We start from the raw sequence: 25,590 nt of genomic DNA, 5'->3' as shown, positions 1-25,590 counted from the left end.
TTCAGCTCATTTTTCTCCAATTTTTGTTTTTACTTCTAGCGGAGATGAATTATTCAGGTCAACGTTGACTAATGATATCTTAATAGAAAGGGAACACCGTCAATCTTCATTTACTATTTGGAAAATCATTATTACAAAGAAAATCTTTTCTAATTTCCAAATAACCAGTTCAATTTAACACATAGTTAAGTTTTATCTATGATTTCATATTATGTGTACTAATTATTTAATTTGTTTATTTGAAAATCCTTAAAATCTTGCAACAATTTATAACTAATTTTATATGATTTTTAAGCATGATTTCAATTTTTTTTAATAGTGTTTTTAAAACAATAAACTTTGATTCAAAATTACTAGAAAATGAAGTTCAAACATGAACCAATTATTAAAATTAATACTGGATAAATTATTAACATTAAACTTTAACTTTTTAGGAGTTTGATTTAGTTGCAAATGATTGATTTAGGTGGTGACCTTAAGTCAAGGACTGGTTTCTGTAATGCCAGGGATAGATAGGTTTTCATTATTTTAAGATTTTGCAACACCATGTTGTATTAAATGTTTTTAGATATGCATCTCAGAGGAGTACAGTAATTTGACCTGAATAAAACCTGCCCAAGAAAACCCAGCTTGGAATTAGTTCAAAATCAAAGTAAAAAAAGATATATTATAAAGTATGATAAATGCAAAAAGCAGTATATATCAATGTAGCAGATTGAGTATTACAACATGGCGCACTAAATTTAAAAATTTTCTTAAACGATTAACTTCACACCAAAATAAATTTCTTAAAAATTACTTGTGCTATTTCACAGCCAAAATGAAGTGGGAAGACACGTTCATGAATTGGAAAAATGAACATTGCCCCTGTTCAAAACTTTGATTTCAAATATAATTCAAGACTTATTTGTTAAAAAGATCTTAGCAAGGGCAAAGCCCTCTTTTCACTTATAAATTTTATTATTTAATTACCACGTTGAAAAGTGTTCCTTACAATTAGAATATAATTTATTATTTATTCAAAAAACAACTTCAAGATCTTCTGCTAACACTAAAACGTTTTATTTTTAAACCAATCTGTGTCACATTAGTTTCTGTTTAATCATATTTACATCGCGGTTATTTCTACAAAAATTTTAGTAAAATTTTCATGTATGTACAGTAAAAAAATCGAAACAACAACATAAACTCCCTTAGAGTTTAAATTAATTGGATAACCACAGTAAAGTTGTGTGAGTGCACAAAACTTTGAAAATAATAATATCAATGAACATTCAAAAGACTGCAAACAAAGCTAGTATTGGATTCCATATCTGCACTTCTTTGTTTACACTGATTGGATAAGGAATGGCACGTACAGAGGTTATGGGCGCGCGAGGATCAAAACAATAAAAATTATTTCAATTAAAAAGAAATAAACTGATCGTAAAATGTATATAGGCTGAGTTTGAATTGATGAACATTCAATAAAATCGCGATAAAATTTAAAAAAAAAAAGTTTAGGTCATTCACATTTACATAGCAGTCTCCATTTGTATAAAAAAATACAGGTCCTCAAGAGAGGAAAGACTGAAAATACTTGATTGAAATGTCCATTCCCAAGAGAGGAAGTGTGTCTTTTAAATTCAGTTCACTTCACAGACAAAGTAGGTCTCAAAGGAACACGGCGTGTCGTTCCACTTGAGGCCCTTTCCGTCTCTGTTCCACAGTTCCAGGCAGTGCTCCTCCTCGCCGTTCTCGTAGCGGAAGTTGTTGGGCTCCCCGGCATTCCAGTTGGTGAACGTCAAAGGGCGGCCAGTCGACATCCAGAAGAAGTGACCTTCCTCGCCCTGGTCAGTGCCAGACGTCCAGAAGTGCTCAAGACCAAATCCTGGTTCACGATAGTCACAAATATTAGTATGTTTATAATAAAATTATAAAAAAGCATTTGAGCAATTCCACGTTAGATCAATTTTTAGAAAGTTCAGCTTTATTTGACTATTCAACTGACTGAAATTCATAATCCGGCCCTATTAGGGCCACCTCATTGTCAGAGCAACATTTAAATTAACATTTCATATAGATTTCTAGGCCTAAAAGAGTTGGTTTAGCTCACATTTACTAAAATATTAAGCATAATTTTAAAAAGTAATTTTATGTAAAATAAGGTTTTTAATAGTGATTTTATTAAATTACTTTGCTGCTGCTACCCCACAGCTTATCTATGTAAAAAAAAAATTAAAATCAAAGTCAATCTTTAACGTAACTAAAATTAAATTTCAACTAGGTCTAGTAAAAAACTAATTTAAATATTTTAAAAGTAATAATTTCTCTAGATGTATAACAATCAATCCAAAATTTTCAAATTTCCTCCTAACATTTTGGGTTAAATCCTTTTTTAATTACAAAAATACAAGACATTTTGAAATCTGTGTAGTTATAATTATAAAGATCTCTCGCGTGGAATAGCTCATTTGGTATTAATTTTATAAGAAGTTAGTTCCGAAAGTGAAAAGTTAAGTTTTTTTTAAAATACATTTAAAATTATTTTTGTGCATTTATTTGTTGTTCTACCTGAGTCTCGGATGTGCTTTTCCAGCTGGTCATTCTCCTGCTGGCTGGAAATGGAGGCCAAATGCATGCCGTGGTACCTGCAGTACTGGGCCGACTTGTACCAGTTGGCCTGTCATTTCCCAACATAACAAAAAGACCGAAACCATTAGCATGCTTTGGAAACATCAAACATAGAAACAGTTTGTACATTTTTTTTTAGAGGGGCATCATTCACAAAAGTTTTGGAAAAAAACACCGAGTAAAACCACCGAGAGTTAGCGAATTTGTGGTGTCGCCTTTGGACAAACCTTGCGAGGCGATTGTCTCCTGCAGCAATTTGTTTTCCTCCTCGGTGTCAATGGAGGCGAGTTGCATGCCGTGGTAACGACAGTAGCGGTTCGCTTTGAACCAATTGGCCTAAAGGTTTTTCGTGAAAATTTATTTTCATGAGAAAATAATAATACCTGCTTTTGAATCATGCCCCAATGAGAATAATTGAAAGAACCGACGTCAACAATCAACAAATTACTAATTGACATCAATTCATTGCCAGAAATATATTATATTTAAAAAACAAAAATGAAATGATTAAATAATCTTATCTTTTATTATAAAATCTAATTTAAATGCCATAATTTAAAATTTTACAGAAGTGGAAGTTGAAATTTTAAAAGAAACAAAAACATTAAATTGATTTCATAAATTCTAAATAATCGTCCTTTCACTGCTTCTTAAAATTAACAAAGCAGTCATATAGGCAACCTGCTCGACTTGAATGTCGAGCGGGTTGCCCACTGATTCATTTAAAGGCGTGATACTGATATAAAGTGATTCACTCATTTATATATTTACTGTAAGGGAATCTAATATTGATAAATAAAATTTTTTGTTAAATTTACAGTCTGATGTGAAACTGTCAAAATTCCTGACATTACCTTGAAGAAAATTCCGAGGTAGTATCTCTTTTCGCCGAGCTTCAGCAGCGGCATCGTCCACCTGTTCAACGTGCTTGACCCCAAACTGTCGTCCACACAGTTGGAGCAGTCGTTACCTGCAACACATTTGAAACACTTTTTAAAACTAACGAATAAAATTATTTTATGCATTTTAAAATATAAGATACAAAAAAATTTACAAAACCAATATAACTGAAAGGTTTTAAATTTAATTTTTTTTTCTCCTGGCTGACGTGAGGAAAGAAAAACCTGTTGGAGATAATGATTATAATAAACCAATTGATCTGCCATTTAATATGTTTTTAATCAGATGATCGAGAGTGATTGTGTCAGACGACAATACCACTTCAACAGTTGCCACCTCCTTTGCACAGTCTGATGGCGAGGCTACCTTTTAGCCAACGGCCTTAAATTGATCCATTAACATGAACTGGTCTTGACTTTCAATCTTTGCAAAGGGATTTTCCATTCAAAAATAGGCAAAAAGTATGTTTATAGTCTATAGACTCTAACAACAAGAAGTAAATTATATAGTTTGAAAATTAAAAAAAAATGAACCATCAAATTTAGTAATTAAAAAATCGAAACTTATATTTTTGTTACAATGAATCCCTTCCCCTTATTTTAATGAAAATATTACTTCAACATTCAATTCTCTCAATTACCTTAAAAATTTACAAACCATATGCATATTAATTCAATTTTGTAAAGCTGATCAAAAGTTTTGAGAGAAACAAAGAAATAACTTTTAATTAATGCAGTTTAAAGTATGAATAATTTTTAATTAAAAATACATTTTTTGCTTCATATCAATTAAAATTGTATAAATAGCATGTTCTTCCAGGCTGTTAAAAAAAATTTAAGTGCTCTTTTCACTTGTTTTGATTTTATTTATAAGTTCCTTTTGGCCTTCTCGTTCTTGTAAGACCACGACAATCCTTTCGCGATATCAACAACAACTTGCAGAGCATTTCCACGAACGAATCGCAAAGTAACAAACAAATAAAATAAAGTATTTTTGTACCAAGATTAATGTCCGGCGAGAGAGGTCTGCGTGGAATGCGGCCTTGAAATAATATGTAAGTTAATATTGTGCACACCTTTTGATATTAATAATGGTACTTGTTTGTAAGTGAGAGATGTGGTTTGAGCTTGTAGTACTTTCGAATTCCTGCGTGTGGTGCTACGAGAAGAACAAACGCACTTGCGAGACAGGTGGGCTTTAACCCGGCCAGAGTGGAGAACAAGGTCACTCTGCCGGATCAAACTTTGCACACAAAGACAAATTGGCGAGACTGCCCTCGCATAATTTATTGATTTCACTCTCAGTGAAAAATTTTAATGGAAAGAATATTTATTATACTTTCAAAATTGACGGACAGGTTACTAATTGAATTAGCTTGTAAAAGTGACAATGAGGAAATCTGGTCAAAAATTTTTGTAAATAGAAAAAATCAAAATTAAATCATTGATATTTCAATTTTATTTCTAAATACCATTAATTACTTCAAATAGGATGAAAAGGTGGTAGAAAATATAAAATTAATTTAGTTTTAATTTAAACTAATTTTTTTTTATAATGTATTTTCTCCTAAAAAAGCGTTTCGTATTATTTTCAATTAAGCTAGCTTTAGACTTTCAATTCTTTTGTTTAGTAATTCGATAATTAATAGAGTAACAGAAAAAACTACAGCAAAGCAACCTACGTCCCAATCATTCTTTTTTACGTTCTTTCATGAATTATTCACGTTTTTCATGTAACTCTCGAGGCTATTACGGCACCACAATGCTCGCATTACAAATCAATTCCGGCAAAGATAAAAAGTATACAACGATTTGCAGGCCGTCGCTTTTACTAGCAAGGATGACGGTCGTACAGAGAGACGCGAGAAAAAAAACCAGCACTGACCACTGTTGGCGTTGTGTGCAATAAATTCAATAACGAACAGAGTCCACTCGGGACCTTCGACCTGAAAAGCAAACGGCGCGTGAAAGATAGATAATAAAGAAAACAACATCCATTAAATTATGCATCTATCTGCTCGTCTGTTAATGAGATTAACGTGCAATAATTTACTTAATATAAAAAATACTGGTTAACTCCAGGCAACTCCCGGAAATTGGTAGCAAAATTAATTATTTAACAAATAGAATCTCGCACAAAAATAATAATACAATGCATATTTAAAAAATTTGCCAGAAATAAAATTTTAATTCAAGTTTTTATTTGATAATAAAACTTTTATTTTGTTGAAATTAAATTCATATCACGTATACCTCGCCGCCCTTGCACCCTCCCTGCAGGGAACCCAAATTGGCTGTTTTTAATTCAAACTAGCCAAAATTTCAGCCCTTAATTTTCACCAAGCGATGTAAACTTTTGATAAAAGTGCGCGAAAAAATTCATTCTCTGATTAGATGCGGAAACCGTTCATCAAAGAGGTGAGATCAAATCGTCGCCGTACAAATTCTCTTCACTGATAATCAGCCCTTGCTTTCTGCATTTATTTACTCTACGTAAATCTATATCTTATAAAAATTTTCATATACCAGTTTTATCCACATCCGCAAGTAAAAATGTACATGTTTCTCACTGGCACGACAAGACAGCTTTGAGTTATTTCACTCGGGGTGCAAAGGCGCATTGTTTGCGCCTCTCTCGTGTAGAAAGCAGAGAGTCAAGTTGCGAATAAATCTTCTCCGGTGACCGCGAGCTAATGTCATCAGATAGCTCTCTTTTTCCGTGTTCATAATAAAAACAGAAAGGTTCCGTTTTGAATGAAAAAAGAACAAATTGCTAATTTGCACGATATCGGCGTAAAAACACGTCTTTGGAACCGATATGTGAGATAACGATTTCTTTCAAGAGGTGTGTGTGTTTCTAAAAGATGCTCGTGTGTTCATTAAGTCTTTAAACAGACATACGAAGAGAGTGAAAAAACTCGGTGAATTTCAAAGCAATCCTCAGCGCCGCTTTCTCTCATCCAACACAAGCAGAGGCGCCGAGCGCAAATCGAACCTTTGCATTTTATTATATACACACACGTCCACCAATTAGATTATATTTTTTCTCGAGGAATCGTACTTATTTTGGTCTAAAGTTAGGATAAAATGTCGAGCAATGGGTGCGTGTCAAACTTTTAGAAATTTCTTTGCGGAAAAAATATAAATCGTGTAACTGGTTTTGTGACTTTACGACTCCCAAAGGTTGACTTGCCGGTAGTTTCTAATTCCACGCGCCACAAATGGACATTAATCTCCTTCAATTAAAGAAAATTAATTAGTAAACATTTACAAAAAAAAAAAAAAATACTTAAATATAATAGATTGTGATCAGTTTTTATTTTGCTTCCAATCAAGATTTTAATTTTTTTTTTCATTGAGAAATCAAAACAGATCTTCTTGAATTGTTAAATTATATTTTTCATTCACTCGATATTTTTTTAGAATTTTGAAGACCGGCCTTTTTGTCTATTTGCAGCAAATGCGCGGAACCTCTTCAACGAGATGGAGAGAACACTACATGCAAGCAAAGTGATCTGCTCCATCAATAAAATAGGTGCTCTCGCAATGAGGTACGCGTGCGTAAGATGCCATCAATTAATTTATGCTTCATGCTCCGTTGCAAATGCAGCTGGCGAGTTAAATAAGTATAGGATTTTTTTTGTTCTAATGGGTTTATTTCTATGTTAAAGGTGCATTGGAATTTATTGTCTTCAAAGTCGAAAGTTTTGTTGTGGGAGGCAACACGAAATTGAACTCAAAACTCTCACCAGACGTCTCAGTTGAAATTCCGAGAAAATCTTAAGTAAGGATTTCCCTCGTTATTCGCGATGAAATCATAAATTACGACATACTCGATCAAACTTTCCTGCTTCAGAAAAGGATGAATTATTATTTCATTAGAAAGCAATTGGGATGTTAAATTTACTACGGTGCACAACATAATATTGTGAATGATTCATACAATGTTCAAAACAAACTCCCATTGCTTTATGTTGATTTGTTATTACAATAAATGTCTATTATTAGAAAAAATCAAACGTAGTGCACAACCTAGGGTTTATTATTCTAAAAATTGTTTCATATTTTTAATTTATTTTTCTCACTACAATTCTATTATTATGGTGCAATTAAAAGTCTTGTGCTAACAATGTATAGAAACACAAAAATAACCAGAGATTAAATAATTAATGAATTAATTTTTGCGAGTTTTTTTTTTCAAAATTACACTATAATGATGGTGAACTTATTTTTGAACTTTATCATACCCAAGAGATGCACACAATGTGAAACTGTTTTGAGCATTTATTAAAATTCCAAATACTGTTGTTAAAAAATGCTATTGAATTATTTACTAATTCCGTATGTTAATAAAATAGCTCATGAATAATTAAAGAAAAAAAAAGAACAATTATAATCATTTCATTGAAATTTAGTAGAATTCAATGTAATTGATAGCTATGGAGCGAACTAATTCTGATTAAAAGTAAAAATTCCAATGTGCATGGAGTTGTAGAGCAACAATCACTAATTAAAAAATGTATATAAATATTCTGGTTATAAAAGCACAGAAAAAATTAAACTGGAAATAGAGGAGAATTGAAAATCAGGCAATTAACTACTATCAATAATTATTGAAATTCTTAAAATTAAAACAAATTCAATTAATTCATTAATATACAATGTAATCAATTTGCGCAGTTAATGTATCAAAAAAGAATGCCAGCCATAAATTCAGTGAAAAATATAATTTCTCACAATCAGAAGTATAAACAGGTTATACTTGAGACATTTATTAATTGTGGAATTCCCGGTCAGTGTGGAAAAAAATTGAATAAATCAACCTATCACTAAAGTATGTTTACTCTCTCTTCAATTGCGCGTGGGACCTACGCACATGACACCTTTTTTAATGGAATTTAATCGCACGGTAATTAAAGGGGGGCGGAAAAGGAAACTCACCCCTGCTAGAAGCTCCGTAGGCGATCGAGTAGAGACTCATCGCAAGCAAGATTCCGCATCCCAGTCGCGCCATGGCGTGTCACCAAAGGCCGGTTTTGAATAAATTTTTTATCCGGGAACGAGAAATCCAGCACGCGTGGTCGGTCTATCTATCTATACGTGCAAAGCGGGTTTGGCGAGCTGCGTGTCGGCAGGTGAGTCTCCGCTCTCCAACTGACTGAAGAGAGAGAAAGTGTCTAGGGAGCTGCTGCTGGATTCTGCCCTGCCCCTGCAAAGATGATGCCTGCAGCCGACCTTGATTGTAAGGCCGTATCCATCCACCCGAGCTCGCCGTTTTTCCTCTCCACCGAGTGTACTTTTTATTTTCGACATTTCGGTGTTATAACGTGAAAAAAATAGTGCTGAGTAATTATTCGATTTAAACGAGTGGGTAAATAGCGGTGGGCGTTATTTTGTTGTTGGTTAAATGCCGTGTGATTGGCACGTGAGTTTGCACTTTGGTATTGAACAATCGTTTTAGATGAAAAATTAAATTGAAATTTCAATATTATAATAAAATTAGAACAAACATGTGCCTTAGAAGAAGGAAATATGTATCGTGTCTAGATATATTTCCAAATATAAACCTTATTAGGTGTAAATAATTTTTGGCTTTCACAAAAAAATTAAAAAAAAAAAATACGGAAAAAAGCTTTAATAACAGAAGGAAAGTAGAAAATTAACATATTCTTAAGAAAAATTGGATGAAATTAAATGATTGTCAGAAGGATTATTAGATTAAATAATAATAATGAATATCAAATTATTATTAATTGCACTAATACAAAACGAAAATAAACGAATTTAAACAACATATACGTCTTTTTTAACTTTTAACAATCCAAACCTGAAGACAGGCAAATTGTACCTGAAGAAATAATTATTTGCAAAATTAATTAAAAAGAAAATGAGCAGATGAAAAATTGAAAATTTTGTGAAACTTATATGCCAAAATAATCTACAAATTTAATCAATAATAGAAATATTTTTATTCTACTATGTGAATCTACTAGTTTTCCATGTCCATAATCCACAATGCTGTCAAGATTTTATGACAATCTGAAAGAGTGTAACGGCATTTCAAAATTGATAGAATCTTTCTTTTTAAAACTAAAGGTTAATTCTTTCAGCGATAGTAATTTTCAAGACAATTAAATGATGATCGTAAAAAAAGTCGCATTGTGGTGCGATACAGAAAATTGCAGTCCCGGCCTAAATAAAGAAAGAAATCTCTTCGAGTTTCAGCACGACCGAGAGTGTCAGAGCTGCGATTACCTTTATTTTAATGCCAACAGGTTTTATTGCCCAAAATGAGCATGCACATGCCACGCTTGCAAAGAGCAAGTACTCGTAGAGTTGAAAATTCCAATCTCCAAAACGAATTAAGGAGCAGAAATTCGAAGTATAGTGTTTGTCCTTCAAAAATTAATTTCATATCCAAAATAAAAGTAATTAATTTAGATCGAATTATTATTTAAATCATATACGAATAAAAATTATTTTATAATATTTCTCATTTGCAGCGAAATAATTTTGGCCAACATCCACTGAACTGTTTGCATCAGACCCATTGTTGGTCTTCTTTGAAAATTGCCCAAGTGCTATTTTATTCAAATCAGGTTGGGCCACAGCTTTGTGTATTTTTACACGCCTAAAAGCAGATTAAACCCCGGTCTTTATAACAAGCAAATTTATTGGCCAACTCGAAACATAATGCAACTGTTTGAATGCAGAGGTGTATTTTTCCTTAATTAATCGTTGCGTTCGATTGTTATTGCCAAATCGTGACGCGCGCGAACGAGCAGTGAAATTTCCTTGATTTCAAATATATTACGGATGAGCATAGGATCCGCTACCGTGAATTCCTCAGAGCCAAGGTGCTGTTGTGCATGGCTAATTGTTAATTATAGGCGCCGTTTACAACACTACAACCTGAGAGAGAATCGACCTTTGACTTGAAAATTTGTAAATTAGGTTACCATGTTAAATCGATTACGTGTTGTTTTTTCTAATTTACTGAATGCTTAAATCAATTAGCAAATGATTAAAAAAATAGTTACTTCATATTAAGTATAGTTCATAATAAAATTTATAAATTTTCCAAAATTAGGATCTTTTGATAATATATTTTCTTTTATTTTAATTTTTTTAGCAATATTCATACTTGAATATTTGTTATTTTACTTTGATTAAGTCTTTTATTTTTTTTTTATTAAAATTTACATAATTATTTATTTGATCATTTCAAAAAATTCAGCCGATCAATGTGGTTTGGACAGAAAGGCTGCACTCCTCTCTCACATTCCATTTTTCAACCCAAGGATAAACTACTGTTGATTTTCCCAAGACATTCACAAACTCGTCTCATCTAAACCGATTTCTGACTGAAAACTGCACCGTCACGTGTTGAATTAAAGCAGCAGCTCACTTTCTTCCAATGAAATTATACGAGAGTAAATTGCTCTCGCAGCCACACGGATCATCCCGATTGTGCGCTGCTTTTATAATGCATAGTTGCACAACCTAATAAGGTGATCCTTCTTTCTTTCTCACCAAATGATGAACACGGACAAAGTACATAAATCACACTCTGACGTAATTACATATTTCGCTAAAATTAGTTGCAAAATTTGTAAATTTATCGTAATTTACTTGACATTTTATTTCAAATAAATTGGTTGCTTGAATACCAATTTAATTTAATTACGAATATAATCGCTTTTGACGTCCACGCTTGTAGTTGTGCTTTATATATATTAAGGGCAATGTCAACCCATTCATTACAATTGTTATTGTTTCTTTCCAAGCGCCTTTCTATACCTCAAACAAATTTTAGGCCAGATCTGAAAGGGTAACTCTAAATTGCTCTGCCATTATGTTCTTTGACGTTTAGTACGTATCAATTGCATTCACTCGAATCACTTTGGCACTCGTTTAAATCTCCACACACCCACACTAATTTAAAGGACGTCGCGACTTTAAAAAGTTATAATTTTGTTCTAATTAATTTCGATTATTCTCTTCAATAGATACATATAAATTTAAATTTGTTTTATTTTGCGACATAGTTGACAAAATTATAAGCATTTAAAGATAAAATTGCTGTCATTCAGCTAATTTTAGAAGCCCATGGTGTTTTTAGTTTTCATCCAAATTAACTTTCCATAATGTCGTTGGAATTCTTTAAAATAGGACTATCAATATAAGAAAGTTAAAATTAGGAAGTGTCTTGACCTTTAAAACGCTAATTGTTATCATCTAAAAGGGTCAATCTGATCTCAAGCTGATTATATTTTTAGAGTGGGAGATGAAAGATAGAAAACTTATCGGGTGTCAGATTACGTGTTGTAGCATTTGCAGGTGACGCAAGTGGAGCTCTTTTGTCTGACATTTTATAGACAGGTTGGCGTTTTTGAAGTCATAGGAGTCACAGGGTCATCCTTACGCACACTCTCTGACTCTTTCTATGCTATTTTTTCTCTGCTCTCCCTTTCTAACTTCAAAACTTATTTTTCACGATGTTTTCCGTGTCGATTGTGTATATTCTGCTTTTTCAGTTTTGGTTTCCCACATGAAAAATAGGATTTGCCTCAGGTGGTAAAGGGAATTTTTTGAAAGAGAAAAAGCCAAGCTGACAATTGCGAGGAGAAGACAAAAATATTACCCAGAGGAAGTGAAAGCAACTCAAAGCTTTATTGCTTGACATTCCGTGTGTGATGAGACATAAAAATATGAAAAACGTTTTGATATTAATCCTATTATTACCCTCGGTGATATTCCGCAAGAGGATTCTTAGAGCTTCAAGCAAAATTATCATCGCTTGCTTGAGTAAAATAAAAAAATAAGATGTAAAAATTATTTATGCTATTTATTTATTTTTATCATCAGGAAAGAAATTAATAAATAAATTTTATGAAATAAGAAAGGAAGAAAAGAAAATATCGGGGATTTTTTTTTATCGAATTGACATTATTACACTTCAACAAAACGCTTCATTAAACCAAATGATGAACATTTAAGTTTTGAAAATAAATAAGAAATTACAAAGTAGCATATCTATTTTTGGCATTAATAAAAAAATACAGCGGAAACAATCGTATGAAATTTTCGAAATAAATGAAATAATTCTTTTTCAAACTTTTTTTAATAAAATGAGTCAGTACGATTGCAAAGTCGATTGATCTTGAATTCTTTGTTGAAATCTGTGTCAGGAGCAAAAGACGATCACGCAATTAACACACACGTCCTTTCATGACAGAAACAAATCATTTTTCACCTAACTCAAATTTGCATAATTAGATCATCTAGCCCATCTAGTCAAACCGCTCTCAAAACACACAATCGGTTTTTGTTTTGTTGCGCGTGATCACCTTGACTCTCATTTTTTTTTATTCCAAGACGAATTCCATCAGCAGTAATTTGAATATTATTACTCACAAGACTCACAAGTATTGAAAACATGTTCAGTGCATTATTAAGTACCTCTGACAATTCCATTTATCTCAAGCTGCACTCCATATTTCCATAAAATAATATAAATACCGCGACGTAATCGGACCGCGGCTACTCTTTTTGACAAAATTGCTCCGACCTTGGTAATAAGAAACTACTCTCTCGCAGCAATTACTCAATTTGACACACACGAGACTTTGACTTACATATTTTTTGTCAAATTTGGCACACGGTAGTAAAATAATATATATTGCTTCTCCTCGGTGTCGTAAATCCAGAACTCAGGAGTTACTAATGCCATTAAAAAGTGAAGTAATCGTTCCCTAAAAAGCATCATTATCAATATTTTTCGTCAATTATATAAATAATTCATCTGCACGTCTCAAGGAAGTTACACTTCGTGCAAAGTCATGCATAAATTTTTTTGAATTACTTTTCAAGGCTGAGTTCACAGATAAACCGGAGTGTTTTTGAAGAAAGAAAACCAGTCCTCTAAATCTTCATCAATGTGCGCGTTTTAAAGTTGATATCAAAATAAATGCTCAATAAAAGCTTCTTAATATTGGACAAAGAGAGAGGCATGAGGTTTAAAAATATGGCTATAAATCATGAAGCAACTTCAGCCACCCACAATAATTGTGGAAAAAAAACGAATTTAAAAATACTGATTTTCTCCTCTTTGTGAAATTCTTAATTGGAGACCTAAACTCGAGTCTTACTAGATGATTGGACCCTAAAAAATTTGATTCTTCTATATTTTTCGAAACATTTTTAAATGCTGCTTTATCTAATCTTTTTCCATTTTATTTTTCTATTTCAATTCTTCAAAAATCAGTTCCATTTTATTTCCATTTTTATTTCAGCCCATAATTCTAAAAGTAGTTGACATCGACTTTAATCTGACGGTCCCATCCTAATTGCGAATCTGCCTTGTTATATTAATTTCCTTGAGGCTAATTTTCAACGTTTCTTCCATTAGAGTCGTGGCCGACGTGGATGGACGATCCGGCTAAAATTTCACACACACGCCGACCTTGCTTCTTTTTTACCAGGCGGCGCAATAATAATAAATTAAGCATGTGGGCCTTCGCCAAATCTCTCCTATGAAACATTTATTTCTACCAAAACCAAAACGAGTCCAATAAAAAAAATAATAATTTCAACAATCATGATCAAGATAATTATTTGTAATGGTGGATTAATGAAATAAAAATTGCTCCGATTCTCGCCCTCAGCAAAAATGATCCCACGCCTGACGTAAGCGTGCGAAATATTCCGGCCATGGTCAATGTTAGACCAGTGCTCAAATCTGGCACAAGGGCTGGGGTCAAAAGGTCCCTTTATTTGGCAGGTACTTTTGATGAATTTACTTTTTGTTATTAATAATTATATGATGGCTATGTTTGTCTTGATGGGCAAACCAGCATAAGAATATATGAAAAAAAAAAAAATTAAATTACTTATCTTGCAAAAGAAAATTTTTGTATGTCAAGATTCTCATTTGCGAATTTCACCATCCGAAATGAGGAGTTTTCAAAACGGTAGTTATATACAGCGGAGAGCAGCCAAACAAGTACAGGGGATTACGTGAGTGGCTTTCATTGATCCGGGACGAATTTCGAATTATACGCTTTTCGTTTCAAGACTGCAAGATTGGAATTGGTGTTGAAAGTTCGCGGGTGATTGCGGATAATTGCAATTAAATTTATCTTAACACCGCACCACTTTCTTAATCTGCATCAGCCTTTTAAGGTGATGGCTGTGTTAACGGAGACAAAACGGTTGAAAATCGAGGTTAATAGCGTGACGGAATTCAGCAAAATTAATTGTTTTATGTTAATTTAATCTGTTCATAAAAAATTGGCATAAAAAGATTGTTCTTTAAACATAATTTTATTTTTATATTTAAATTTTAATTTGTTTTTCAATTGTCTTAATTAATAGAAAATATTTAAATTACCTTGAATTTCAGTTATTTTTTTAAGGTTGAATTGTTTAACTTAAAAACTTTAGACGAAAGCAATTAAATTTAAAAAAAAAAATCCATAGCAAGAAACAGAGAAAATATTGAATAATCTCAACTTTTTAAAGTGGAAAATTACTTTGAACTCAATAATTGTTTCCATTTGAAACTCATTTTCCCAACAACTATATATAATTACAAAACAGAATTCAAAATATGCATCTTCTTTCCTTCTCAAGTGTCTATAAACGTAAAGAAAGTAAGTCGTCTGATCTTCTCGCATAACATTACTACTTCCTTCTCAGAGTTATTCTGATCTTCTTTATTTCTTTCTTTCCTTTTTCTCTCTCTGGAGAGCACAACAAACGGTGGCACAATTATACACATGTACATTTAACCAAAGCTAGCCAAGTGGCATGCACTACTAACTCTTTATAAGAGTGTTAGGTTCGCGGCTCTAATGTCAAGTTCACCTCCTTGATCACCACCAAAGCCTCAATTATCGCATTTCATTTGCATTTATAATTGCGTCTCAAGCCTCTCACCGCGCTTGTAAATCATCAGTTTAGTAATGAAATCACCTTTTATGTCTAACTCGTTGAAAGTCGTGAGCTTTTCAGTTTACAATTTTTCGCCTTGAAAATATGGGAGGATTTTAAATAATTTAAATGTCAATATGGTAATTAGGCATGGGAAAAATAAGTCAATTTTTTATCATTACTTTCAAGGTTGCCAATCATAATTTTTAGCACGAATTATATGTTATTTTGAGCAAAAAGCAAATTTAATTTCACCTCTTTCATAAAAATAATCATAAATCCATTATTTTAGCTTTGAAAATTATCAAAAATTTCGTAAAACGATATCATTCAATATTCTTATAACTATATTTTCTTTTAAATTTATGATTCATAGTGACAAATTCCTGGCCCTCTTTTCACCAAAGAGCTCGTTTGACCAAATAACTTTCATTTATCAAACTCCACTTTAGAGTACTGCAGGTGTTATGTATTGCACTAACCGTTCTCAATAATAAGAATAATCAATTTTTCTTAAAATTTGTACCATTTTTAATTAATTGATTGCTTTAAATAATAAAAATATTGTAAAATTTGTAAAAATGATATTTTTGCCTTGAATTAATTTTCCCCAATGTAATTATTTATTATTATATTAATTTTTAAGATGATTAAGTAAATTATTCCGTAATAATGAGGACTTTTTTGAAAATTTTAATTTTGTTCTGACCTTCGTCGTCGTCGTACGTAACATGTGAGCTGATTTGCTCAGACTCGTCCGAGTCGAGGGCCTCGCCCGTGTCCTGCTCGGCCGAATTGCCGACCGGTGGCGGCGGCGTCGTCACCGGCGTTAGGTGCGGGAACAGCTTTTTCTGCAGGTACTGTGCCAGGATCTGCTGTGTGATTCTGTTCTGGCGCGCGATTTCCGACCCTACAACCACACAGAGCACACACAGAACCATTTAAAAAATTTATCTCTTTTTCTGAACTATTTATATCAATTAATTTTATGTACATAAATTTAAATTAATGTGCATGACATTTGTCGTTTTGGTTCATAGCAGAGTGATTTAGTATTTACAACCAGCCGCGTATAGCACACCTTTTTGCCCGATTGATGTTTTGACCGGTTGAGTAAATCAGGATAAAAGCCAAAACAAAATCACCTTGAAGAGACAGCAGCAGGTGTGGTCGTCAAGCTCTTAAATTCGAGTCGTTTTTGGTATGTTAAATTTCATATGTGCTCGAATTCGCCGCATGACTGAAGAGGAAAACGCGTTCCAGAGATACACACTTCCGTAATTTGAATACTTCTTGTTCGGCAGAATCCCCATTTTTTTATGAGTATTTTTTAATGAAAAAATTTGATAATATTCAATATTCATCTCTATATGTGATATCAGATGTGATGAATAAAATTTACTTATTGTTAGCATTGAAACAATCAAATATTTTTGAAAAATAGACTTCGTTAAAAAAATTGCAGTACGATTCTATATTATTTTATTTTTATCGATTTATTGTTATTATGACTTTTTCCCCCTAAATTTTTGAAGGATTTGCGCTAGAGAAGTTTCAACTCTGCTAATTTTTGTTTAAAAACAGTACATAGTACATATTAAAAAGCATTGAATTTATGCATAAGAAATCAATGTATACGTATTAAAAGTTTTTGAAGGTTTCTATAACTTTAAATTTACATTAATTAAAATTTAAATAATATTCATAATCACATCCGCTTCACTTATTTTAATATTTTTCTTTGAAGTGATAAAATTGTGCACGATTTATCCCTGCTTTTTCAATGCAATACAGTCTCTCTCTCTCTCTTATAATATTATGTATTTATTTTTTATTCATGCATCTTCCCCGACCGGTCACGAGCCTCGTCGTCGGCATAAAAGGTCCGATTGCGAAGGCGTGTGAGCATTCTCATTTATTATGTATCAAAGACCTCGCCTTGCCTGCGCTGTTTTTTTCTCTTTTTCTTTTCAGAATCGCCGCAGACACAATGGAATAAAGTAATGCACAATTCACCACTTGCACTCGTCGCTCTGGAAAAATAAAACGAAAATTCAAGGGCGACGTGCTCCTTAATTGCTGACACGAAAATAAAGCGGCGCTGAGAAGTAGGAAGGCGGAGGAGCAAAGAGACGATCGAGGTGCAAGAAGTTTGCTTTGTCAATCGATCTCAGCACATGGAACGTTCCGCCCTTGCTCATTAATGGACCTGCAGGAAAATGCAGCATGAGATTTTTCGAGATAAAAAAAGTCCCCAACTAATTAATTTATATCATCTTGTGATTTTTAATTTTTAATATTACTTAAAATGGAAGTTTGATTTACTTATTTTTTTTTTGATTGTGCCTTTTTTTCTGCATTACTTTTAAATCAATTTTCATGCAGCTAGAAAATAGAATTAATTTCATTTTATTGCTTTTCAAACGGTGGAAATTCATTAATATTTAGCTTTTTCTCAGAACCAGTTGGTTTAAAAAATATTTATTGTAATTTATTGTTTTTAAGTAACAAGGATAACGATGATACTCACCTTCCCTTCAGTATATGTTTTGAAAACCTACAAAGTCTGTTAAAAATTCTTAAAATCAGAGGAAAGTAATTTGCTAAAATGATGTCCGTCAAGTATCCAACTAATTTTTCAAATATTTTTTAATGAAATAATATAAAAAAAAAATAGCTAAATAAGGGTTTCTAACTTTGAAATCAGTAATATTCTCTATCATTTTAGATGAAAAGGACGAGTATAATGTCAGAATTAAATTTATGTTATTAATTTCATTTATTCCCTCTTTGAACAACAAAAATGATAGATTGCGATCTCAAATGTTTTTGAGAGCGTGTGAGAATAGAACAATTTCATCCAAAAGGGCAAACAAATTAATCACAAACGCAGAGAGCGCGTTTTATACCGTGTGCAATGTGTTTAGGGCCATTTATCAACCGCATTGTTATTATTACTTGTGTGCGGCGGTGAAACGCATGACAACAGACCTCAATCATCATTTCGCGATGATTTTTCTTTTTTGTTCACCGGCGCAAGGTCCGATTGCAAAATAGACCGCACACGGGATAATTGAATGGGACGAGATCAAATTTCTCAATTGTTCCATTTTCCCGCGTGCGACTTCAGCAAACACAACTCGAGCTGCGGTCTCGGCTACGAGTGTAAATTCTAATAAGGTTTTATGGATAATGAGATCATGCGCTTGACTCGCGAACTTTCCAGCAGCTGCTCTCGGCGCCCACAGCACATTATTGTCAGCAGGTCCGGCAGTTAATTCAGACAAAAGGAGATGAGAGAGAAACTTTTGCCACTCACCGAATTTGCAAAATTTCGCAATAAAAATGCGTCAACCTGATCATATTGTATTTAAATTTTTTTCTCTTTGAATGAAGATCCGCTTTCTTTTTAATCGATAAATTATTCAGCTTTAGAATGACGATAAATTATTTTATTGAATGAGTCGTTGATTTACTTTATTGCAAAAATTAATTTAATAGATTTTTACTATAAATTTTTTTTAAATGGAACCATTGAAAATCCTTAACAGAGTAAGGAATATTCATTAAAAATATTTAAGTGTTCTATTTTTATTCAAAAGTTAAAAACCATGAAAAAACAAGCCATATTGTCAAAAACATTTGTTTTTTGAAGTTCCTGACACCTGTAGGATTTTTTTCCTATCTGACCACCTGCTTATCTGCTTCAGTTTCTTTCATATCCACTTTATTTAAAATATAATTCCAAGTTTTATCTATAATTTTCTTTTATAAATAACACAAATAGATCCAACATAACAAATATCAAATTCATTTTTCTTAATTGATTCATTAGCAATTAAAGCTCATTCATGTGAACTATTCATTCTGAGGTTTCCATACGAGTCGTGTGAGATCACGCCGCGGGTAATTAATTACCCGTCCATCACTTTTGACCGAGACGGAAACGAAATCGGCGGTGAGCCAGCAGCAAGAGCAGCTTTCTTCCCAACACCTCTTCCTTCTTATCTGCTTTTTATAAACGTATACACACGTGTAAGTATACACCCGGTAACTGCACAAAAGTCATGACTCAAGCAAAGATTGATTTGTTTTTAACGAGAGTGTGTAAAAAATGTGATAGAGGCCAAATTTTTGCAGAGAAATGGAAATTCAGACCTTTTCCTCCTTCAAATTTTATTTATTATTAATGTTCAATAATTTATTTTGACTAATGGTCAGAAGAAATCGTACACAAAGTCATCAAGTCATCGATGAGATGCATTTTGTGGCTTTTCGGGTCACACTGGGCAAACCCGCAGCTGCGGATTAGAAATCGAAATTGCTTTCCTATTTTGACGATCAAATTTCTCTAATATGAGATTAGATAATGGAACCTTTGATCTAACATTGATTAGGCCAAGCCTATACTAATAACCGGAAGAGAATTCGTTTTTTTTTTTAAATAAAACTTATTATTTTTTTACATAAATTTTTATCCCGTTAAACTCAATTAGTCGAGTTCCTATATAAGTGTGGTTAGAGGATAGAAAGATATAGATAGGTGTGGTTTGATTAATTAAAATGATTGAAAGCTACAGGTTTTAAAAAGTTAGGTATATTTTGAGTTTTCAAGTCGCAGTAATAATGTGAGAATCTTATTAATTTGTGTTATCAACAAAAACGTAAACTAAAAATTTTAATTTTCCGTAGACTAGACTTAAAAAGGATGAGCAAAAATTATTTTTCTGGGACAAAGTGCACTATTTATGTTGAAAGAAATTTTTTTGTGCAGTTTTTAAATTTTAAAATTGACAAACTATTCTGAAATACCAAGACGATGAATTTTTTTTTGAAAAGAGAAAGAGACGCACTTCAAATTGTCTCCACATTCATCACGATTTAATTTGATGATTCGCATATTAAATAAACAGCCAAGTTCGCACGCGCCTATAATTTTAAGATTTGGTGACTTGGCACTTTATTTTTTTCCTTCCAAATTATTTTGCAATCTTTTTGTCAACAAAACGATGGATAGTGAGATCTAAAAGCAGAGACGTGACTTTTCTTAAAAGTAAACTAAAGCAATTTCCCTTCTTGCAAAACTATACTATAGACTCTCAAAATTCTTAGACCTATGAGGTGCTCACAAGGATTAATTTATATAATTTAGATGTAAATCGCCTTCCCAGCCAAAAACTGACATGGGCGTGACGCGATGGTCCGCGAGAAAAGTGGCGATCCTCCTAATGCGTTGTATGTTATTTTTTTTCACTTCGGCATCCGGCGCTTTCTTCTTTTCAATATCAGAGAGGGACGCCAAAAGTTACGAAATGTATAATAATGCTCCAGGAGAAATTTTTCTGATACGCAATAATTGTTGTTAAGTAACACGCTGCGTATTCCGCAGAACTATCATTGTTTGTTTAATTATTGAGAAATTTGTAATCTTAATTATGTGATGTCCGTTTGCCGTGCGAGACAAGGATGGTTTTTGATTAGGGGCCGAAGTGGAGAGTTGTCTTAAATATGCTAATTAATGCAATAAAAGTATCGCCAAGATTCATTAGCGGGCAGAAGAAATTTATGCAAAATAGCAGGCGGGAAGTGAGGTAATAAAGTAAAACCATCAGAGCGCACATTCGGCTGGGTCAATATGCAGATTTGGTTCAGAAAAGTTTCTAAATCGACGCACTGCATGCTAATTAATTTAATTTCACAGGTTGAATTGAATTTTAAAAGTTCTCAAGAGTATTGCGAGAATTAAATATAAAATTAAATGGAATGTCTTCCACAATTATAATAAACAAGTATACACTTTTTAGAAACGATTTCTCAGATTTCTTCGGAGTATCTTGATTTTTCTTTATAAATTTATGAAATAATTTAAAGTTACATAATATACAATTCCTCAGATTAATATTTATTTACAGCTAATTGATACTTTTTTTCAGAACAAATCTGATAAAAAAAATCACGTCTCGTTAATAAAAACATCGATGTTTATTTATGAGAGAGATCCATAATTGGGCCTGCAGAATTTCCCCAAACTTTTTTTGCAGTTGTTTGTAATTAGCGCGAATGCCAGGGCGTAATTTCCCCTTTAACGTCGTGTGTCAATTCGCCGCCCGGCTTTAGAAGTGACAGGTCGAAATTTAATGAACCGACGATTTAGCTACCTGAGTTTGAATCGCGGAGAGGTGAAAAACACACATGTGCAAGCACTCAGGTCAGTAAAAGTTGTTCCTCAATTAATATATCTCTCCGCTTTTTGTCTCTGGACTAATTAATCAAGATTTTAGAGAAAACACGGAATTCTGATTGAGAGACAATGGAATTGAATAATTGCGGGCGTAGAGAAAGGCAGGATTTTCGATTTTTAAACGAATTAATTTCGTCTTGCGGCGCAGCACCTGCATACTCCACCTGCATCGTACGTCGCATGCACATTTTTGATAACAAGGAAATCAGATTTGAAAGAGAAACAAAGGTTGACCTGCATTAGATAAAATTAATCATCAAGTTAAATTGCCCCAAGGTTTCAATAAATTCAGGTGCATATCTTCTTATAAATCTTGCTTTTTAATAAGCATTTTATTTTATCAAATATTAAGTGATATATTAAATTATGATAAAATTGAATAGAAGAAAATTCAAATACAAAAATATTTTTCTAATGACTAGAGTACGATAAACATATTAATAACAGTCATAAAAAAAACTATCTAAAAATCTGTATTTTTTATTTAAAGATGCTTTATTTTTTTAGGAATTTTCAACAAGATTTCAAAAGGTAATTGAATTTTTGCCATTTTGCTCCACAAAAACTTTAATCTAAAGTTCAACAACACGGACAACGAACTCTAAATTATTCAAGACTCCCCAGGTCCAGGCTTTTAGTAGCAAATAAAATTCACTCCAATTCCACCTGAGCCTTTCAGAGAGACTGTCCATCCATATTATCACTTTATTGCCGAGCAAAACAGCAGGACCACTTTTAAATTTGAATTTCAAAACGTCCCGCCAGCTTTCATTCTCGTTTGCAGAACGAAAAACATCGCATTCCAGATGAGAAAATTAGACCTGAGTGTATATAATTATAATTTGTGCCAATAATTTTCTCCAGATAAGATCGATCGACCTTGAATAAGAAAAAAAACGCTTTGTCTGGTCAACGGCTATTCACTTTTTAATGATACGATAATGATTTTTATACGGCCATTCCACCTCACTTTGGCTAGAAAAAGGTTGAGCGATTTGCCTTGGCGAAGAAGACCTGTATACAGGTTGCCAAGTTCGAGCCCAAGGGGCGCGGCAAAGGACGCTAAATAATAAAAAAATAAAAATAAACGTGTCACACGCGACTACTTTGCTTATTTTCAGCCAGATTGAAAATTATTTTCACGCGTCTCTTTACATTTTTAATCCGAGGAGCCGAGAGGATGAAGCTCGAAGCTTGTTTCGGCCGCTGCCAACTTTCTCTGCTAAAACTGCTGATGTATCTCATTTTTTACACGGTATATATAGAGATCTTGAACTCGTCGTCGCATTTGGTTTTGTTGAAAAGTTCGATAAAATCTACATTGATGGTAGAAAAAGCTAAAACTGTCTGAACGCTAAAAAATTATAATTTAAAAAGATTGATTTTTATATCATAGTGGAAAAATTATGGTTCTTTCAGTTTTCTAAAAAACTTATTTTTTTTTTTTAAATTATTTAATCTGAAATTGAGATTTATAACTTGTTGAACTCTCTTCCAAGGAATAGAGACTTATAAAAATATAGAAATTTAAGTTCAAATTTTCATTTCTTTTTTCACATTTCACACGCTAGTCATCTTTTCTAATCTATTTTTAAATCCTTCATTACAACTTCAATATTTTTAGCAACAATAACATCATTGATTATTTTAAAATGAAAGAGTAAATTGATTATCTAAACAAATTCTAATTTAAATTAGCTACAAAATTCTGATAATAGTTTATCATCCTATTGAAAGCCGAAACAATAAAGTCAAGACAGCTTGTATTCAGCCCATTGTTGAAAAAACTCTGTTCATCTTTACTACATAAAACTTAATTAAATATTTAGAGCATCGTAATTCTTGTGAAGGAATTAGAGTCTCTGTCAACTTGGCTTTAATTTTTTAAATTATTTTTTCCTCCATCTCCGGAGAGAGTAAAAAACTTGCTGGCTCTTCACTAAGAGGCAAAATTTCCAATTGTCTGCACTGATGAGACAAGGACCACCCGGGGGCAAAGAGATAATTTCATCAAACACTATTCAACGACCGAATTAATCTCACATCTCATTAACTCCTTTTTAAATACCAAACTTAAGTGCGTTTTTCTATGTAATGGCCAAACGAATATTTTTTGCGTGCTCTTGTCGTACTTATTCATTCCCGACGCACTCTTAATTCTTGTCCGAAGCACACAGATGAGAGAAAGTTGCATCTCTCTGCGAGCTTTTCAACGCGAATTAACACACTTTGGAAAACGCACAGGGCTCGCGCACACATGTGCGTGAATTTGCAGTTATAAAGGATGGGTCTCTAAGTTTGGGCAACAGAGTACCGATCGTAAATTAGAATGTTTTTTGTTATTGTACGTATACTCTGCTGGCAACACTGCAAAGCGATTAATCAAAGTCATAATATAATATTTTTCCATTGAATGAAAAAATGAAATCGCGCAAAGAATTTTTAAATTAAAAACATTCTGATCTTTTATTGCTGTGAGAAATTTATAAATACATAAATTTTAATGTTAAAGGGAAATAATTGAAGTAATTGAAGCACCAAACAGTCAATCATAATCATTTCCAAAATAGAAATTTGAATTTTGAGATTTTCTTGTTTATGAAAAGCTGTTAAAACATTTTTCTAAACGCATCTTGTGTTCGCAACCGTGAATGACATAAAATTAAAAAAAATATGATACTTCAATCAATTTAAAGTAAGTAAACCATATTCGATTTATTGATTTGATTTTTTGTAATTTTTATCGCTAGACTTTTCATAATAAAATTTTAATAATTTCTCAAGCAAAATCTACGCAGTTTAAAAAATTAAACATAAAAATCTTAACTTTGAACTCTGACGTTTTGTATGTTGGTGAAAAATACGAAACAAATTTAGATTGATTAATGGGCTTAATGGCTCATCATACATTGTTTTAAAAGTTTCTGGAAGGATATTATATTTCAAAATTGTTCTGAACACCTTTCCATAAAAAACAGATGAAATTTTTGAAACATTACAGTACAAAACACTTGGACAACTTTTATTTGAAAGAATAAGTTGAAAAAGTTAAAAAAAATTACCATAATACAGGCTTGAAATTCCATTACATAATTTAAATATAAAAAAGGAATTTAATTTTAATATTTAAGGTGAAATTATATAAAAAAATTATTCAAGCAGCAAGAAGTCAAGAGAACAAGATCAACAAAAAACTTATTGAAATGACTGGAAATGAATCTAATTATTTTGTGCAAAATTTTTCACGAAATGAAAAATGTCCAATCATATCGTAATCTTCCTTATATACTTATACTTGATCAGTACTTGATAAAATGGCTTTAAAAAAATTTGAAACAATATTATTTGATTTTTTTAGTATATAGAGATGAATGTGATATTAAAATTTTACTTTTGTTCAAATTGTTTCAACTTTTATTTTATATAATGGAGGAAAAAATAGAAAAGTATAGGATTTTAAGTATTTCTATTAAATTTTGAAACAAGAGCTTTGTCTGCAGTAAACGAGAATAGATTTTGATTTGCGTCAAAATAAGTGAACAAAATATAATGTGGTAAAAAAAATTTTGAATAAAAAATTCCACTTACTATTGAACTCCTTGCTGTTGCGATTGATGGAACTCTGCTGCTCGGACGTGGGCACGAGGGTGCAGAAGCCCAGCAGCAGCATCAGGACGGTGACCGGAGACATGGCTAAGGAGAAATGCTTTTACTTCTTTCCTGTGAGGAGGTTGGACGCCGACTAACTACCGAAGCTACGCGAGAGCCGCGGAAGGAGCTGCAAAGATCCTGCACCTGTACGGCGTGTGCGTGAAAATAAAAGCAGCGCCGGCCCAATGCGCCGGCCGCTTCCAATTCTTTTGAAGAAAATACTCTCATTCTTTGTGTGCGATCGCGAGCGGT

General features: G+C 32.6%; 1 protein-coding gene across 2 annotated transcripts; it reads right to left on the bottom strand.

The window, feature by feature from the left end:
* Positions 1-1,038: 1,038 nt before the first annotated feature.
* Positions 1,039-25,510, bottom strand: LOC132205828 (mannose-binding protein C-like). Of its 2 annotated transcripts, none has more exons than XM_059635145.1 (5): positions 25,276-25,510; positions 16,156-16,356; positions 3,468-3,583; positions 2,841-2,949; positions 1,039-1,870 (listed from the first exon to the last, which is right to left on the bottom strand). In XM_059635145.1, the coding sequence occupies exons 1-5, from the start codon at positions 25,376-25,378 to the stop codon at positions 1,626-1,628; spliced, it is 774 nt and encodes a 257-aa protein (XP_059491128.1). In that variant the 5' UTR covers positions 25,379-25,510; the 3' UTR covers positions 1,039-1,625. The 2 variants fall into 2 exon arrangements, with proteins under 2 accessions (XP_059491128.1, XP_059491127.1); XM_059635144.1 differs by lacking the exon at positions 2,841-2,949 and adding an exon at positions 2,554-2,662 and having other exon boundaries at positions 25,276-25,500.
* Between the last annotated feature and the right edge of the window lie 80 nt (positions 25,511-25,590).

The sequence above is a fragment of the Neocloeon triangulifer genome, unplaced genomic scaffold (assembly GCF_031216515.1).
Source record: "Neocloeon triangulifer isolate White Clay Creek 2 clone unplaced genomic scaffold, ASM3121651v1 ptg000003l, whole genome shotgun sequence".
Lineage (NCBI taxonomy): Eukaryota > Metazoa > Arthropoda > Insecta > Ephemeroptera > Baetidae > Neocloeon > Neocloeon triangulifer.
The sequence above is the reverse complement of the archived record's forward strand: the minus strand, read 5'-3'. Positions and strand labels throughout refer to the sequence as shown.

Bases quoted from the DNA above. Each gene is read 5' to 3' on its own strand.
- LOC132205828 (XM_059635145.1), bottom strand. From the start codon at position 25,378: ATGTCTCCGGTCACCGTCCTGATGCTGCTGCTGGGCTTCTGCACCCTC. The intron at 2,950-3,467 runs GTAATGTCAGGA...AAAAACCTTTAG, and splicing joins ACCTCGGAATTTTCTTCAAG to GCCAATTGGTTCAAAGCGAA. The intron at 1,871-2,840 runs GTTTGTCCAAAG...ATCGTGAACCAG, and splicing joins GGAGACAATCGCCTCGCAAG to GATTTGGTCTTGAGCACTTC.